This window comes from Caloenas nicobarica, chromosome 1 (assembly GCF_036013445.1).
Source record: "Caloenas nicobarica isolate bCalNic1 chromosome 1, bCalNic1.hap1, whole genome shotgun sequence".
Lineage (NCBI taxonomy): Eukaryota > Metazoa > Chordata > Aves > Columbiformes > Columbidae > Caloenas > Caloenas nicobarica.
Genome location: NC_088245.1, coordinates 198,013,658 through 198,031,934, shown reverse-complemented (window position 1 = coordinate 198,031,934; position 18,277 = coordinate 198,013,658). Strand labels below are relative to the sequence as shown.

The 18,277-nt window shown below is 43.5% G+C and overlaps 1 protein-coding gene across 1 annotated transcript; it reads left to right on the top strand.

Annotated features, from left to right (window-relative positions):
* Positions 1–2,131: 2,131 nt before the first annotated feature.
* ACAT1 (acetyl-CoA acetyltransferase 1) lies at positions 2,132–18,182 on the top strand. The gene is made up of 12 exons (XM_065629305.1): positions 2,132–2,240; positions 4,268–4,315; positions 7,426–7,543; positions 8,501–8,596; positions 9,890–9,990; positions 12,383–12,526; positions 14,355–14,505; positions 15,074–15,169; positions 15,844–15,957; positions 16,353–16,417; positions 17,196–17,353; positions 17,806–18,182. The coding sequence occupies exons 1-12, from the start codon at positions 2,187–2,189 to the stop codon at positions 17,924–17,926; spliced, it is 1,266 nt and encodes a 421-aa protein (XP_065485377.1). The 5' UTR covers positions 2,132–2,186; the 3' UTR covers positions 17,927–18,182.
* Positions 18,183–18,277: the final 95 nt, after the last annotated feature.

The window sequence follows — 18,277 nt, the reverse complement described above, 5'->3', positions numbered from 1 at the left end:
TGTGACGCTGTGTGTTACTATAGTCATAATTCAGCAATGTCCTAACCAGAAGACCTATTGTACATCAAGGAGTTAATGACCCACATACAGTTAAGCTGAGAAGATGCAGGTTATGTTATAGCACAGGCCATGCTGTGCTATGGCCTGGGTGCAGCTTGGCCTTCTGGCCTGTCCTGGGCTGCAGGTATCCCCGAGCACAGAAAATACTTGGCCAGCTAATTGTAAGGAAGGAATCTATAGGAGCTCTCTTCTGGCACTGGCAATTATACCCCCTGCGTGTTGTCTTTATTTCAAAGTGAAGCAGCCTGTTCTCCTGTCAACATTCTTTTGTTTGACAGTAGGAATGATGGCCAGAATTGTTTTCTCAGAAGATCCTACAAGATCTCTAAAGACCAAAATGCTGGGGAACCTCTCCAGAGAAGGGATCTGCACCACAGCCATGCCCCGGCTGGAGGTGTGCCTGCTGCTGCACAGCTCGAGGTGCCCCGCATCTGAAGGGAGGTGAGATCATCTGCACTGTCCTCTTCTTCCTTCTCATGTGAGCTCCAATAAAGGGCCTATTAATCAGTATGTTTGGGAGTCCAAGTGCCTTTCTGACTGGGATGATATGAACACTAGTCCTGGTGCATTAGCAGGCACTATCCCAGAAAAAAAGGCCTTATACTGCAGGCGTAAAGGCTCAGTTAAATAAGAGCTTTCCCTTTTTTGGTCTATATGTTTTTGGCATTATGCATTTCTGAAAAATATCCCCAATCTGGATGTCTTTCCTATATAGTACATATTTTCAGGGTGAAATTTTTGGTTCTTCCCAAGTCAATATTTGTCAGTTCCTGTGTTATCTCTAGTTTGTATAAACTTTGGCTCTAAATCAGAGGTCTAGACTAGATTGGTCAAACTCTAAAAACATCAGTTACTGACAGTCAAGCAAGCAAAAGAGTACAAATGCTTCCCACATCTGTGCCAGTCCCAATCAGCCTCTTGCCATGTGTCTGGAGACTCTTTAGACATACATAGAAAGCAATAAGTATTTTGCTTTTGAGAGCAGAGAGAAAAGTGAAATCTTCTCTCAAAGGGAAATGAATGTGGTATAGAACAGAAAATAAACTGAAGCAGATTTGATGAACGTTAGTTTAACAATGTGAAGATAAAAGAATAAAAAAATCAGTCAAGATAGCAAGTGGATGGTAACAACTTGTTGAGAGACTCTTGCTTTCCAGATGCTGTATCCAAAGTGTGCTTCTTGGCATTTGTTCCAGTTTGTGGTCCACAGGGAAGGGAAAGAAAGGTGCAAGCCAATGGCGCCTTACCTGGCTTGTAGACATCGACTCGAGGGAACGCAGCCGTGGGTGACTGTAACAGGAATTAAAAGGTAAGCATGACTGACCAGAAGCAGAGAATTGCTTGTCCTAGAGAGCGTGCAGCAGCACGACTCACGCAGAACGTCACCCTGTCTTCTGAGCCTGTTCTGTTGGGATATAAAGCTCCAGGCCAGGAAGGACCAGGCGTTTTCTGGCCCAGCTGCGAGTGTGTTCGACAGACGGGGGAGAGAGGCAGTGTCAGGCGGGCAGCTGAGGAGACAGCGCTGGCCTTCATCTGCACACGCAGGGCCGGGAGCGAAGCGCAGGGCGGGCGGTGGGAGCAGCGGCACCGGCCGTGCTGTGGAGGGGCTGCCGAGCCGGTTCTCGGGCAGGTTTGGACTCTGAGGTAACGCTTCTAGATGCTCGTGCCCAAGGCGGGACAGGAGGGAGTTCAAGGGGAACGCAGCTGCCGGCCGGTGTGAGAACAGCACGGAGCGGCAGCACGAGGGCTCGCAGCCGCCAAGTGTCCCAGCTCAGAAACACTCCAGCACCTCCCTCCCTGCAGAGCTGGTGACCGCGCAGGGATTTTTCTGACACGCGTTCCACACGCGGGTAAACCTCCGTGTAGCTTTACGGCGTTCCTTTCAGCGCGACACCGGGAGCCTATGAGCGCGGCCTGCCGGGGGGCAGCGGCCTCACCGCCGCAGTGCGGGCACCGCCCTCTCCCGCTGACGATGCGGCCCGCCTTCCAGCCCAGCCAATGGCAGGGTCGGAGTTGGCACCGCCCTCGTCCTCAGAACCAATGGGTGACGGGAGCGGTCGGGGCGTCGCCGTCTATAGGCCGAGGTGGGGGCGGCGGTGAAGGTGACGGGGTCGGCCGGCGGGAACATGGCGGCGGCGGCGAGGCTGGGCTGGCGGCGCCCGGCCGCGGAGCTGCTGCGGGTGAGGCGGGCGGCGCGGGGCGGCCCCAGCCCTTCCCCTCTCCCTCTCCCTCTCCCTGCCGGGGCAGCCCCGGCCCCGCCGCGGGGCCCGGAAAGACCTCGCCAAGGTCACACGCGCGTCTGCGGCGGGGAAGGCGGCGCCCCCCTCACCTCACCCGCCTCACCCCTGCGGCGCGGCGGGAGCGGCCCCGGCATGGAGCTGAGCGGAGGGAGCGGGCCCCGGGATGGAGCTGAGCGGGGGAAGCGGGCCCCGGGATGGAGCTGAGCGGGGGGAGCGGCCCCGGCATGGAGCTGAGCGGAGGGAGCGGGTCCCGGGCCGGCTCCGGCAGCGGGGGCCGGTGTCCGCCGCGGCCTGCAGGCCCGGGCGGGCCGCGCCGCCACGGAGCCGCCCGGTGGGCGAAGCGGCCGCCCCGCGCTGGGCCCGGCGGGACCTTCAGCCGCGATCTTGAGAGCGGCGTTTTCCAGAGGCGCACAGCGGGCTGGCCGGGGCCCTCGCCCGGCTCCTCCGCTCCTTCCTTCGCAGTTCGCTGCCCTGCAGAGCCCCCGTGTCCGGCCGGTACCCGCCTCGGCCTTCAGGGCGAGCAGCAGCCCCCGCAGGCTCCCCCGGGGCGCCGGGGGCAGCGGGCAGTGGATGCGCAGCCCGGGTGCGCTCGGCGGGCTCATCGGGAGGGCAGCTGGCGGGTGAGGGACTGAGCGAGGGCTCCTGCCCGAAACGGGCGGTGCAGGGTTGCACCGCTGGCTTTGCTGGGGAGCCCGTCGCTGTATAGAGAGCTGTCCCGGGAAGAGAAGGGCAGGTAAAGCATCCGCACTGCACTGGTTTGTATCCGTTTTGCCATAGCAAAGCTGCAGGTTGTTTTTCACCAGCTACAGAAGTGTGGATTTTTTATTTATTTTTAAAGTCTGTAATTGGCATAGAGCAAGAACACTACTAGCAGATGCCTGTTACACTTTAAAGATCGTTGTCTGGCTTGTCCAGTTTACTGCAAAAGTGAACTTCGGGTGTTGTCCAGTAAGGGCATGTTACTTTGCTAGGGGTTTGGGTTTTTTTGACACTAACCCTTGAAAACCCTGCTACTAGAGCCCTGCAGGGAGAAGTTAAATTTAAAACTCTGTGCTGACTATTACAACTTGACCTGGGGAAAAAAAAAAACCCAACTAACTGAAAAATAACCCTTCCTTTTGTTAGTCGAAGGTTGTAAAATGAAGAGAGAAACAGACTAAATATTCATATTGTAGACATAATACCAGAAGGCATTATTTGATTTATAAAACTGATGGTGGTTTCGTGGCATCCTTAAGTAGTTATTTGTAATTAGTATTTATTTAGCTGTCAGTCAGTAACAACCAGAAGCCTCCAGTGTACTGAAATGTTGTTTAAGGAAGTGGCTTAAACCGCTAATTGAAAAATCATTCTGTTAGCGTATGAAACAATCCCTACAGATGTATTTTTGTTTCTTGACACTAATTAGGTGAAGCTAGTAGCTGGTGAATTAGCCTCCTCAGGTGCTACCTTTTAGTTTTCTTGGTTTTGTTTTATTATAATATTTTGTTGTAGCATTCTGAATTCATTATTCTCATTTTTGTTCATGAAATGCCAATGAAATGAAGCTGTAGACACAAACTGCCACAGTTTAAAAAGCAGTGAAGTTAATGGTAGGAATGAATGAACCAAAGTCCAGAGAAGCAGACAGAGGGACTAGTAACCTTTTTCAGGATAGCACAACTCACTGCCTGGTTTAGACATAGGTTGTATGTGTATGTAACAGACCTGGCAAAAAGGAATTGGTTTTTGTTTTTAAAGGAGTGTCTGTTTATTTTTCAGAAAATACTTTGCCATAGATGTTATGGTGAGGCTGTGTACTAGACTACACTCTTTTAAAAGGCATTTTATGATTTTTAATTTAATATTTTTCCAGTGGTTTTAGATTTTTTTTTTAATGTACTGGCTAATATGAAAATGGTGCATTACTGAAATGTTGTGTCATTGGCTTTCTTGATATGAAATTTTGAGGACTTTCTTATTTTCAGGCTTTGAAGTGTACAAGCCGTGGCTACGCCTCACAACGTACTTTAAATGTAAGTATAAAGCACCATCTGACTGCAATAAATCACCATGTAAAATTTGTTTCTTAATCAGTGAAGCTTTTTAAAAAGTTATCACAAAAAATCTGCATTGAAGACAGTGTTACTTGTGCTCAGATCACACCTTACTGCAAAATCTGGAATAAAAGTCAAATTTCCTTTTTTATGTTGCTTTGCTAATTGTTTAGGTAGTGTGGGACAACATTGGTTAGAATTGCGTCAGCTAACTTAAGCTCAATGCAACTCTCTACCTATTTTTGGAAAAATACAGCTGATGCAAACTAATCTCTTTGAGGTTATTTGTATGTTATGCTGCAACTTGTTGTTGCAACATAAGAGATGAGGACAAGTATGTTATTGTTACTGAAGTCAATCATGATGAAGAAGGAGTTACAGCAACAGACACACATTCTTACTGTTAAACAAGTATAATTTGTCTTTATTTTTTTCTAGTGTTTTCTTTCTTTGCTTGTCTCTCTAAATAAAGAACTCATGGTGAGACCCTGTAAGCTTTTGCGTGTGACTTCCACTGAAACAGCACAGTTGGAAGTATTCCTTGCTGCTTTTCAATAGCTGGCAGGGGCAGCCAGAGGTCTGAAATGTGCATATTTTTGGTGCCAAGTCCTCATGCTACTCTCGCAGGGTTAGCAGGTAGACATGTTGATGTCACACTAAAGTTGAAGCAAAATATGGGTAAATCTGGTTTGAGGGGCTACTAGGTGTATTGCTGAATGTCACAACCTGGCTTAAAGCTACTGCTTACGTGTTACACTGGGACCCAGGCTTCCAAATATCTCCAGGGATGGAGACTCCACAGCATCTCCAGGCAACCTGTTTTAGTGCTCTGTCACACTCACAGTGAAAAGTGTTTCCTGATGTTCAGAGGGAACCTCCTGTGTGTCAGTTTGTGCCCATAGGCAACTCTGGTCCTGTCACTGTCACCTCCACAGAAAAGGGTCTGGCTTTGTCCTCTTTGCACCCTCCCTTCAGGTATTAATATACATTGATGAGATCCCTGTGAGCCTTCTCTTCTCCAAGTTGAACAGTCCCAGCTCTCTCAGCCTTTCCTCGTATGTCAGGTGTTCCAGTCTCTTCACCATCTTCGTGACTCTTTGCTGGACTGTCTCCAGTAACCCCATGTCTTTCTTGTACTGGGGACCCCAGCACTGGACACACCACACTGGTGCTGAGCAGAGGGGAAGGATCCCCTCCCTCGACCTGCTGGCAGCGCTCTGCCTAATACAGCCCAGGACACCATCAGCCACCTTTGCTGCAGGAGCCCATTGTTGGCTCATGGTCAACCTGGTGTCCACCAGGATCCCCAGGTCCTTTTCTGCCAAGTGGCTTTCCAGCTGGCTGGCCCCCAGCATGTCCTGGGCTTATTCCTCCCCAGGTATGGGACTTTGCACTTCTCCTCGTTGAACTTCATGTTCCTGTCAGCCCATTTCTCCAGCCTGTTGAGATCCCTCTGGATGGCAGCACAACCCCCTGGTGTATCAGCCACTCCTCCCAGTTTGGTGTCACCAGCAAACCTGCTGAGGGTATGCTGCCCCATCATCCAGATCATTAATGAAGATGTTAAACAGGAGCGGACCCAGTCTTGACCCCTGGCTAGTTACTGGCCTCCAACCAGACTTTGTGTCACTGATCACCACCTCCTGGGCCTGGCCATTCAGCCAGTTTTCAGTGCACCTCACTGCCTCCTTCTCCAGGCTGTAGTTCCTCAGCTTCTGGATGACGATCTTACGGGAGACAGAGTTGAAAGCCTTACTGCAGTCTAGGCAGACGATGTCCACTGCTGTTCCCTGACCTATTAAACCAGTCATTTCACAGTAGAAGGTTATTTGAGCATAACTTCCAATTAGCGAGTTGATGCTGATGACTTCTGATAATTTTCTTGTTGTTCATGTTCCTAGAAATGGTTTTCAGGATTAGTTGTTTCATCACTTTGCAAGGGATGAAGGTGAGGCTCCCTGGCCTGCGGTTCCCTGGGTCTTCCTTCTTGCCTTTCTTGAAGACAGGAGTGTCACTTGCTTTCCTACAGTCTTCAGGCACCTCTCACAATTGCCGTGACCATTCCAGGATTATTGAGAGTGACCTTACAAAGACATCAGCCCGCTCCCTCAGCACTTGTGGGTGCATCCAAGCAGGGCCCATGGATTTATGGATGTCCAGTTTGCTGAAGTATTCCTTGACCTCATCTTCTTCCCCTAGGGTACATCTTCCTTGCTCCAGCCTTCCACCTGCTCTTTGGGGCCTGGGATTCCTGAAGGCCAGTCGTCTTAGTGAAGACTGAGGCCGAGAAGGCATTCAGTACCTCAGCCTTTTCCATGTCCTGTGTCACCAGGTCCCCTGCCTCATTCAGCATCAGGCCCACATTTTTCCTAGACTTCCCTTTGCCTCCTAGGTGCTTATGGAAGCCCTTCTTGTTGCCTTTGACATCCCTTGCTAGATTCCATTCCAATTGGGCTTGGGCTTTCAAAACCTTGTCCCTGCATGCTTGGGCATTGTCTCACAGGTTCCCTGTCCCTGCCACAAGCTTCTGGATGCTTCCTTTTAGTGTATGAGTTTGGGTCATCCATACAGACCTCCTGGCATTTTTGCTTGACTTATTGCTTGTAGGAATGCATTGCTCTTGAGCTTAGAAGGAATATCCTTGAACATTAACCAGCTTTCTTTGTCTCCCCCTTTACTCATGGACCTTCGAGACTCTTGCAAGCATCATCCATGCCAAGACTGAGCTCAATGCACTCCAGCTGTTCTGCCACACAAAGGGCAACCCCCCTGCTCCTTGTCTTCTTGACCTGTCTTCCCCAAAGAGCCCGTATCCCTCCATGGCAGCACTCCAGCCATGGAAGCCATCCCACCACAGCTCCGTGATCCCAAGATTGTAGTCCTGCAACCACACACCGATTTCTAATTATCTATGTTTATTCCCCATGCTGCATGCAGTAAAAAAGATTATTTTAGTGCTCTGAAACACTTGCAGGATAAAAGGGAAGCTGTGACATGAATGAAAGAGTGAAAGTGGATTTTAAAAATACTGGTGTATCTGTGCATATACGAGAGAGACTGTGACTTTTACTCCATGCTTCTCATCTTAGGAGGTGGTGATAGCAAGTGCTGTGAGGACACCGATTGGATCTTTCCAAGGATCTCTTTCGTCATTGCCAGCCACTAAACTTGGTTCCATTGCAATTAAGGGAGCAATTGACAGAGCAGGTATATGGAAATGCTTTTTCTGTGACAAAGAAAGCTTCAAGTGGCTCAGAACATTGTCAGTCTGTGCATTCTCTTTTTAAGTTGCTTGGTAAACAAAAGGTTCTGGAATTTTTTTCCTCCTGTGGCACTCTGAAGTCTTTATCCACAAATGGTATTTATTTAAAGTTGACTGCTGGGCTTTGTTTCAATCTGAATTAAGTGGTGCTTCTAGGAGCAGATCATTACTTAGGGGTATCTGTGCTAATCCAAATCCAACTGAGCCTGCAAATTATTTTTTTGAGGTGAGGTTTTACAACACACCTAAGCTGATGCAAAGGCTGCTTGCTGCTGAAACCAGTGACCCTTCCTTTCCCTGCCCATTTTTTACATGGGCGCTTAAGCTTGTAGGACAACCTTGTCAGTTTATTCATGGATTCAAATCAGCAAAAAAGACCATTTGGAGGGAGAGAAGAGTTAGTTTTCTCCACATTTGGCTTCTTGAAACAATGTATTAGGAGAACTTGAACACCATAGTTGCAGGAGATGCAGTGGGAGAGCAGGCCTGTTCTGTTTGGTGGCAGCTGGCTGTGGCCTTGGCTCACCCCTGTTCAACAAACAAACAAAACACTTTTTTGGACATACTTGTGACAGGTAGAAAATTTTGAGCATTTAAGCATCCATATAAATTGAGCTGCTCAGGTGACTAGAAATGTTCGTTTTAGTTAGTTAAGTGTAGCTTGTTCTGCAGGGTGACAAGGGAATTTGTTCTGTGGGAGTTACCAGCTCACCATGTTCCACGAAGATGAGGGTAGAGATCTGGGATGCACCCAGCAGCAACCTGTGTGCTGCTTTTAGCACACAGGTTGGACGTGATGTCTTTCAGCAGCTTTTGATAGAAAACTTCAATGGGAAGGTTTGTACAGGGGAGTTACATCTTCCGTGCAAAGAATCCTGAATCAAAACAAGTTTGTTTTATAGGTATCCCTGCAGAAGAAGTGAAAGAAGCGTATATGGGTAATGTCTTGCAGGCTGGACAAGGACAAGCTCCAGCAAGACAAGCAGTCCTGGGTGCAGGTATTCATTCTCTTGATACTGGGGTTAAAGCTTTTCTGTCTTTACGTAGACAGTCTAGATTGTGCTATGAGTTAAAGCAGAGTGATACCTGGCCTTTTGTCAAGATATTCTATGTATGCTTCTTCCCCGTGGTGGGTGAAGTTGTGTGTCGTACTCACCTAAGTGGGCCTAACTGTGTGTCTTCAGGAATCAATTATCGTATGCACAATGAATGTTACTGCCTACAGTGTTTGCAGGGCCTGGAGAAGACAATATTGGAGACCAGGCTGCTACTTCCAGAGCACTTTGTGCTAATGGTGGATGCTGCTCTTTGAATCTTTCTTGAAACAGATGCTTTTTCTTCAGTGTATCATTACTCTTAAGCCTTATTGGATAAGGGGTCAGCAGATTTCCTTGAATGGTAGATAAGAGTATGCCACTGCACTCATCGTCCCGCGGAGTCTGGAGCTGTTACTGGAAGGATTCGCTCTATAATGTTAACTGCAGCACAAATGTGCAGGAATTAGTTTCCTCTCTTTTTTGCTATGGGGATGGGATTCCATACCTTACTGTGACTCTAAGAAAATCTATGAGTCAGGGAAGAACTGATACCTTCTTCGCTCTGTCCCTGTACTTATCTGAAAGAGAAGGAACTGCATCCATGTGAGGCAAAGGGATGAATATGGCTCTGCTCTTTCTTCTGGCTGGTTTCCCCATCTCACTGCTGGTGTGGAGGTGATGTGCTGGCAGCAGAGCCCTAACACAGAAGCCTGGGGCAGAGGCAGTGCTGCAGCGGGCTTCAGCCAGCCTGCACACAGCAGAGCCCAAAGCTGTTGCCATGAACACTCAATAACAGCAATAACTCAATAATAACCCTGTGAACAGCACTGACACCCAGCACTTTCGATCTTGTGCAGTATTGCGTGTGTTTGAAGTCCCTGTACTTCTTGGGTCTGTCTTGCTGCCAGTCGCTAAGTTCTACAGCTTGTTTCTGCCATTGCAGTCTCGAGTGCTTCTTAGAGGCAGAGACCGGGGTGTCAGGAGGTGGAATAGTTCTGGAGTCGCTTCCCTCATCTACTCTCTCTGATTTTCACTTCCTTGCTCCCGTATCATGAGTCTGTTGTTGGAGGGCGAGAAAACAAGAAGGACAGTAAATGGGGGTGAGGGCAGATAAATTATCCTGGCAGGCTAACTAGTGCAAAGTGGACAGCCTGGCTTGAGTAAAAATTGGTCCTATACTAAATATTGCTGAGACACCTAAAGTTTGAGTCTGCCCTTTAAATAATACAATTTTGTACAACTTCTTTGACTCAGGTCTGCCGATCCGCACACCTTGTACAACTGTCAATAAGGTCTGTGCTTCAGGAATGAAATCGATTTTGATGGCAGCACAAAGCCTGATGTGTGGAAGTCAGGTATGTGAATTTTATTGCTGTTTTCTGGAAAAAAAAAAGCCCACACAACTAATGTTGTAGATCTTGTCCTAGTAATGACTGTGCTCTCTGATTTGGGACTGTGTTATGACTTGGGATAATAAAGCTAATTAGCGAAGTTTAGTTTTGCTTATGCAGCCTTAATTTTATAGTCACTTAAGTGTGTTTTGGTTAAAACAGAAAAAAAATGTAAGTATTATAGTTAAGAAATTGTCAGATGTATTTTTAAGGGTGGATTTTTTCTTCTGTATTTATGCCCTCTCCCTACTGCTCTTCTCCTACCCCCCAAAAAAATAATTACGGGGATTTTCAAGCTTTCTGGTTTGAAAAATTGAAGAAATGTTTATAGACTTAGTTTTTGATGAAACAAATTTAATCTTGACCTTCAGACACTTGAATGGATTAAAGCAATGTTGTTTCCAAGTACACTAATGTTCTTTCAGGCTTTTTTATTGTTTTAGAAGTAGAATATATAATGCTGAATAAGCATTTTCATGTAAGAACTTGATGGAGGGGAATTGCTCCTCTCTGTCAACTGCGTTCTAAGATTATGTGATAAGGAAAAATAGTATCACTTGATGGGAAGACGGGAGAATACACTATGTTAAATGCTGCGCAGCAAAGAATATGGGAGAATTGTGAATGTGAAGAAAGGTATTTCAATTTTGGTTTTAATTCCATACTCAGAGCATTTTGGCAACATCTCCCCTTCTCTGAAGTGAAAACATTGTCAGTTCAATATGTAAGTGGCTCATTAGTGAGAAATGTACTTAGTATCTTGTTTTTTTATTTGAACAAAGGTAAAATATTTAAGTTTTTTTGTCCCCTCTCTGAAAATAACAGGGTAGTTGAGTTAAGCAACCACTTATTACTTTGGCCTTGCTGTGCAGAGAGCAGCACTTTGTCCAGCATCTACTGAAGTGGGTGGAAGTTTTGTTGCTGGACTTTGAACCAGGCCCAGCGTGTCTGTGTAAACAGCTACATTTGGATTTAGTAATACACATCCAGTGCCTTTGTGAGGGTGGTTGTGCATGCGGTTGGTTTGACAGGTGCAGGCCACGAGCTCTGAAGAGAATGAGAGTTTTCAGCTGAGCTGTCATACGTGCTGTGCTGCCTGTCTCAGCAAAAGCAGTGACTCAGCCTCTTACTGGTCCTTTAGAGCTATAAATGATGGGGATTTTTTGTATTTATTTGTTTTTCCTGGCTGCAAACTGTGAGGTATCTGTGGTATGAAAGTCAGTGATGGTTCCCAGCTGCTTGAGTCAGTGTACATCGTCATATAAACAATTGTATTAACTCTGTCTCCAAGTCTTTCACTTTATGGAACTGAAATGCTGAGGACTCTTGTTCCTCTGATCTATTGCTGCTTCCATATGTCAGCTGCCTTTCTGATTTATCTGCCTTTCCTGTTTGTCTCCAGCCTTCTTTCTTTATTATTTCATGTCACTGTTCTGGGATCTAGTTCATAATCTATTCTGAACTAAACCATTATTTCTCTGTGTCTTAATTTAAAGAAACCAAAAAAGCTTTCATCTTTGTCCTACTGCTGTTTTGATGTAAAATCTTTTTTGTGTTTATATTAACAGCACTGTTGAACTCTTCAAGACTTACACTGCTATGTTTGTATTTTTCTTACATTTATCCGTATTTCAAGTATGCCATTAAACACAGCTGTGGCTATTCTTCACATCCTGAGATCCTAGGGACTTTGGGGATATAGTCTGATGAACAGTAAATATACATATGGTCCTTATAGCTTGGCTGTTTGTAGGTTTTCTGTTTGTTGACTTTGTCTGAGTTTACAAAGTACCTATAATGATTCAGCTTAGTTCGGGTTCACTAATCATTAACACCTCCTTGTTTTTTTGCTGGCCTTTTCAGATGATAAAACCATACTATAAGTCATCTCTCTTTACACAGTAAGATGAAACAATAATATGTAAAACTGCAGGTACTTGTAAATCTCTGCCTCTTATTGGTCTCTTACATTCTGACTGCTTGTTCCATAGGGATATGGAGCTGCTAATGAAGAACAAAAGTGAGAAATTTACAGAAAAAGACTATTTGAAGTAAAATTTTTTATCTGATCTCGGAAGTTTTTGAAGTAGAAGTGCAAGAGACTGACATGGCTCTTGCAGCTTTCTAAAATTATGTGTGAGAGAAAAGTCCAGTTGTTCTGTTGGGGTGGATTAACTGTCTTCAGCTGTTGTTCCTGCTGCTTGCTTTTTAAATGCATGAAGTTGGTTTTTTTCCTCTAAGACTCCTCAGAAATATAAAGCATTCACACTTAAGCTTTTGCTAATATTTGTTCCTACAAGAAGTCTTAGAAAGCACACTGCATTATTAATAATTTTAACTTGTTTCCTTTGAGCAGGATGTAATGGTTGCAGGCGGAATGGAGAGCATGTCTAATGTACCCTACACAATGAGCAGAGGATCAACACCTTATGGAGGAGTAAAGCTGGAAGACCTGATAGTCAAAGATGGGCTCACGGATGCTTATAACCACATCCATATGGTAAACATTCCTGCACAGTACTAAAATATCAACCATAGATCTGGTGCAGCTTTGAAGAGCTTGCTTATAATTATTATGAAACTGCTTCATCAAGAAAACCTAGAAAAGGAGGAATAACATTAATGGAGGAGGAAAAAAATCTTCCATTTCCCGCTTCCTGTAGTAACTGTAATGGAGGAGCTAGACAGAAGACCAAAACAGAGTAGCAAATAATGCGTTAATATTTATCTTTCTCTGATAGATAAAGTCCGAATAACCTAGAACAGGGATTTTTTAAAAAATTAAAATCTACCGTTGGTAGATTACTATTGCTGTCTCTGTGAGACAGAGCAATCAAGTTACTTGGTGTGTCTGAGGGTACCTGCTCTGTACAGTTCAGCAGGCTGTCGTGTTTGTTTTCCCTCTCCCAACGTACATATCTCATATCTTCTTTTGGAAGGATTGTGTCAGCTGATATGCTTATTCATCAGCATGGTAACTTAATTGGGACAAACCACTGCAAACTTATTGGACTAACAATTGCAAACTTACGATGGGTTTGGAAAACAACTGATATGAAGATAGTGGAGAACAAGCATCAGGGAAGAACAGCTTGAAAAGAAAATGGCTACTTTCAGTTTACCAATGTTTCTGACCTTTGCCTGTGGTAATTCACAACTGTAGGGTATTATCGATTGATCAGTTAGTGTTCTTGCTGCTGTGCAGGAAAACATGTCATGAAAAATATTCTTCTGCTATCTATGTATTTGGTACAGACCTCACTGCCTCTGTGTGTGATTTATTATTTTTGCAGCATAGCGCACTCTGCTTAGGCTGGTGGTTGAAATCCACTCCCACGTTTCAGCTAAAATGGATTTTGATTGTGGGGATTTTTATTAAAATGTAAACAGTGGCTTTTCTAGCTCCTGTGTGTGTGGGAAAACTCCAGGAGCTGGTTATCATACCCACAGTTTTAATAGTCTGGAGCAATATTTCAGAGCCTTTTACCTTCACTGTAGCAGCTGTAGGTTGTTGCTCGGAAAACCTTAATGGTCTGTATGGGAATATACAGGAAGGTCCATCCGATTAAATTTTTGAACTGCATAGAAGAAAACTTCCTGTTTGAAGAGCTGGAGGAACACACTACTGACGGGTTTTGTGTTGATTCATTGAGTTTTCTGAAGAAATGAGAGGTGTAACAAAAGCTGTTTGAGAACAAATCTTTCAGGTTGACTAAAAGAGTATCCCTCTTTTATTTTTTTGCTACTAGGTATTTAGACAGTGTTGGTAATGAATTATGATTGTATAATTATGATTGACCTATATATAAAATGATTTGTTTTATTCTACTTATTTCATTCCAGAAAAAAAGGTATGCATACTTGTACAGTTTTTAAAGTGTCAGATCCCGAAGGCTAAGGAAGCCCTGTGTGTTGACCTGTTCTTGTAACCTTTGGAATAGACAAGCTAGTAGTGGAAGGAAAACACTAGTAAGATGATATGAACAGGCTGTTCTGGGGCTGAACAATAATCTTCAGTCTCTGAAGATGTCAGCCCTAAGCACTTTAAAACTTACATTTGCTTGCAGTTTTTTAATTTAAAAGAAAAGCCTTGTAAGGAGAAGTTCCTTCTTGGCTTTAATAATCTGGATCCAGAAAACATTTGCTAAATCTGAAGTTCATATTCCAAAACCATAAGTTACTGTTTGATCATGGCTGTGTAAGTTAGAAATGGACACCAAATATTAGTCACATGCAATTCTGGAAATCTGCTGGATGAGATTTTTCAGTTACATTTCTAGTTCACATTTCCAGAAATACCAAATCTAACGTGCCTGGTTTTCTCCAAGGGTAACTGTGCTGAGAATACTGCGAAGAAGTTCACTATTTCACGAGAGGAACAAGACACTTATGCCATAGGCTCCTACACGAAGAGCAAAACAGCCTGGGAAGCAGGAATATTGACAAATGAAATAGTTCCTGTCACTATTTCAAAAAAAGGTATTATGGAAAGGTGTGATAAAATTAGTTGTGCTTCTCATTGATAGCTGTAGCGTTGTCTGTGTTTAGTGCAAGTTTTGTTGAAACATGCAGATCTCAGGGACACTCATTTTAGATTGGCTAAGAATTTTCTGCTATGGACACTTTCTGGTGAGCAGCGAGTGACCTGTGGTCTGTGTGGGTGTTTATCTTTTTATTATTTTTTTTTTAATTTTTATTTAATGTTACACACCGTTTCTTCTTTTTATTTAAGTGGAAGACTATTGAATTTAGCTAGTATGTCTTGAAGATGTTGGTATTTTACTTTTCCTATTAATTACCTTACAGATACGTTCTTTGTCCCTTGAGCCACCACGAAGTATAAATGGATTTGCTGTGAATAAATCGGATGAAGAAATATTTTTTTTTTACATTTTCATAAGCACATTTCTTGACATGCATTTTTCAATGTTTACATTTTTTACTGAAATAAGTTGTTTAAATAAGGCAGCATTTAGTCTAAGGACTGTGTTAGAATGTCTTAAGGATGTACTGTTCTATAAAATACTAAACTGAATCTGAATTTCAGGAAAGCCAGATGTAGAAGTGAAAGAAGATGAAGAATACAAACGTGTTGATTTTAGTAAAGTTCCAAAGCTGAAAACTGTTTTCCAGAAAGAAAATGGTAAATACTGTTAAATGAACTGCTTTATTTCCTACCAAGTGCAGGGTTACTTTGTTATACTTTTCACAAGAGCATGAATGCCCAACAGCAGCCCGTTAACATTTAAATGTCTGCCAAGATAAAGAAACATGGTTCAGCACAGCGTGAATGGGCTGGGATTAAAAGGTGAGCCAAGAATTTAAACCAGTGGAAACCTCTGGTTTGGACATTTACTTTAAAAAGGCTGAAATAGGTTGGTTTCAGTTTAGCTATTGCCTTGGTCTCCAGTGAGTATAAGCTCTTGTTTCAGTGGGAGCTGGAGTGACTTTGAGTCTGTAATTGATGAATCTTTCCGGCTAAATGGAAGTTGCTGCTCATTCGCAACCCTTTTTGAAAAGGAATTCTGCATTGATGCCAACAATGTGGCTGATGTGGAAAGTGTGATCTAAACCGCCACTTAGATAAAGTTACGAATACATGTGATTGTACTTCTTTGATCAAACTGATTGAAAAAAAAAAAAACAAACACCCAAACAAACACACACCAAACTTATTTGTAGTTAACTCAGTGCAACAGATATCACCCTGTTGTTGAGACAAGGGCCTAAAGTAAAAAAAAAAAAAAAAAAAAAAGGGCTATACCTGAGCTGTATCGCACTTTCCCCTCTGTTTACACAAGGCTTTGCCTTTTCTAGGAACAGTGACAGCTGCTAATGCCAGTACTCTGAACGATGGAGCAGCTGCTTTGGTGCTGATGACGACAGAGGCCGCCAAGAGGCTGAAAGTCAAACCATTGGCACGGATAGTAGGTAGGATTTTTATTTTCTTATCTTTGAGTGTGGTCCTGGCACATACTCCTGCTGGATGCCCTCGGACTGGGATCCTGTTGGGCTGGTTACCTGACATTTGTGGGACAGAAAAGGTGACCCTTAGGCATGTGTACTGCATCTTCTCAACACAGTCCTTGAAAGTTCAAGTGTTGTTCCAGCAGGGTTTTGATCATAAACAGTTTTCTATATAGAATAATATTAAAAATCCAAAAATGTTGTTATGTGGCTCACTTAGGGCACTAAACTTCAGATGTATCTATCTCATGGACCATTATATTCGGAGTTTTTCTATCTTGGCTGGGTTTGCTGCTTGCACAAAAAAAAAAATCATGTAAGAACAAAAGGTCTTTAAAGAGCTTTTGCGATTTTTGCAGCTTTTGCAGATGCTGCTGTTGATCCCATTGACTTCCCAATTGCACCTGCACATGCTGTTCCCAAGGTAGGAATAAAACTGTTTTTTGAAAAACAAGACACTTCCCTAGCACTGGATTGTTGGTTCATCCCTCAGCTGATCTTCATGTAATTAGGATCAAAATTGTAATTACATCATAAATACAAAGAACATGTTTTTCAGATGATCAAGGCTAGAATGCAGATTTTTCAGAGTAGCAAATTTCTCACACCTATTTTGAAGGAGAATATTGTTTTATACTGTTTTCATCAAATTTAGGCTTGTTTACACTTTTGAAAATTTGCAGCTAGTATGGCTAAAAGGCAAAATAAATATGGTTATACACGTATAGACTAGTTTGGGAAGGAACTGAACACAAGTGCATGGTGTGAGGCAATACTGTATCAATTCAAATGTACTGACTGTAGCAGTGACCTTAGTAGATCACAGAATCACAGAATGTTAGGGATTGGAAGGGACCTCGAAAGATCATCTAGTCCAATCCCCCTGCCAGGGCAGGAACACCTAGGTGAGGTTACACAGGAAGGCGTCCAGGCAGGTTTTGAATGTCTCTAGAGAAGGAGAAGATGGAATGGATGGAAATGTATTCCTGGCATAGGGTACTCTCAATTTCTTCTTTCGTGAAAATTCAAGTTTGTGCTTCAGTCCCTCAATTTGGCCTTTTTCCATCTGACAAAAAGGTTCCGAAATGCGAACTTGAGTCAGACTACAGGAAGCCCGAGTCACCGACTTCAAAGTAGACCTAATTATTCCTATAATTACCTTCCTAAATTTTACATAGTAGTATTTTTACTATTATTTCTAGATTCTAAGCGAGACAGGCATTAAAAAAGAAGATATTGCAATGTGGGAAATCAACGAAGCGTTCAGCGTTGTGGTGCTGGCCAATATTAAAATGCTGGGTATCGACCCACAAAAGGTGAACATTCATGGAGGTGCTGTCTCTCTCGGACATCCCATAGGGTGAGTAAAATCAGCCTTGGTTTTCATTCTGCACAGAGGCATTGCTTTCTAGACATACTGCTAACACATTTACCTGTATTCTCAAATTAAATGGAAGTAGGAAGGGTAATAGAAACTTGCTCTCAAGTACATAGTGACTTAATTCAGGTCTTAAATTTTGGGTACCTTGTAAAGAGCATGATCCCAATTTTTTCTTCACAGTTACCACCTGCTTTATATAAAGAGCTTGCTTGCTACCATAACAATATGGATTTATGAAGTATTAAAACCAAATCACAGAATAAACACTAAAAATTAAATGTAAATTAAAGGGTTGGTTTGGTCTTTTTGTTGGTTTGTTGTTGTTTTTTCCCCTCCAGTGAATCAGTACAATATTCTGCCAACTATCCTGTGTGGGTCAAATTAATAATTTCCTTAAACTAAACTATATACATTTTTTTTCTTTTATTTAGAATGTCCGGAGCAAGAATTGTTGCTCACATGGCTCATGCATTGAAACAAGGACAATATGGTCTTGCAGGAATTTGCAATGGAGGAGGCGGCGCTTCCGCAATATTGATAGAGAAGTTGTAGGTCCAAATGGTGTTGGAAACAGCCTTAAACATTCTCTGATCCAAGCAGAGTGGTACCTGTTACATCTTATTTATCAGTAAGTGGATGAATTCCTTAACTGTATTCTAAAATTTCTCAACAGATCATTGATTATTACTACAGACAACTGGGCTTTTATTAGGTTGACTTGGTGCAAGTTTTTGTACAGTACAAACAAAAAATGTCAAATTATGGTAATGTCTCGAGACCTGACAATAAAGAATGTTTGTCAACTGTGCTTCCTCTGTCACTGATGTAAGATGTGATGAAGAAATGAATTATTTTGGTAACTCACATAGTGCTGCTACTGGAAGGAGCTAGTTTCTTGTAGTT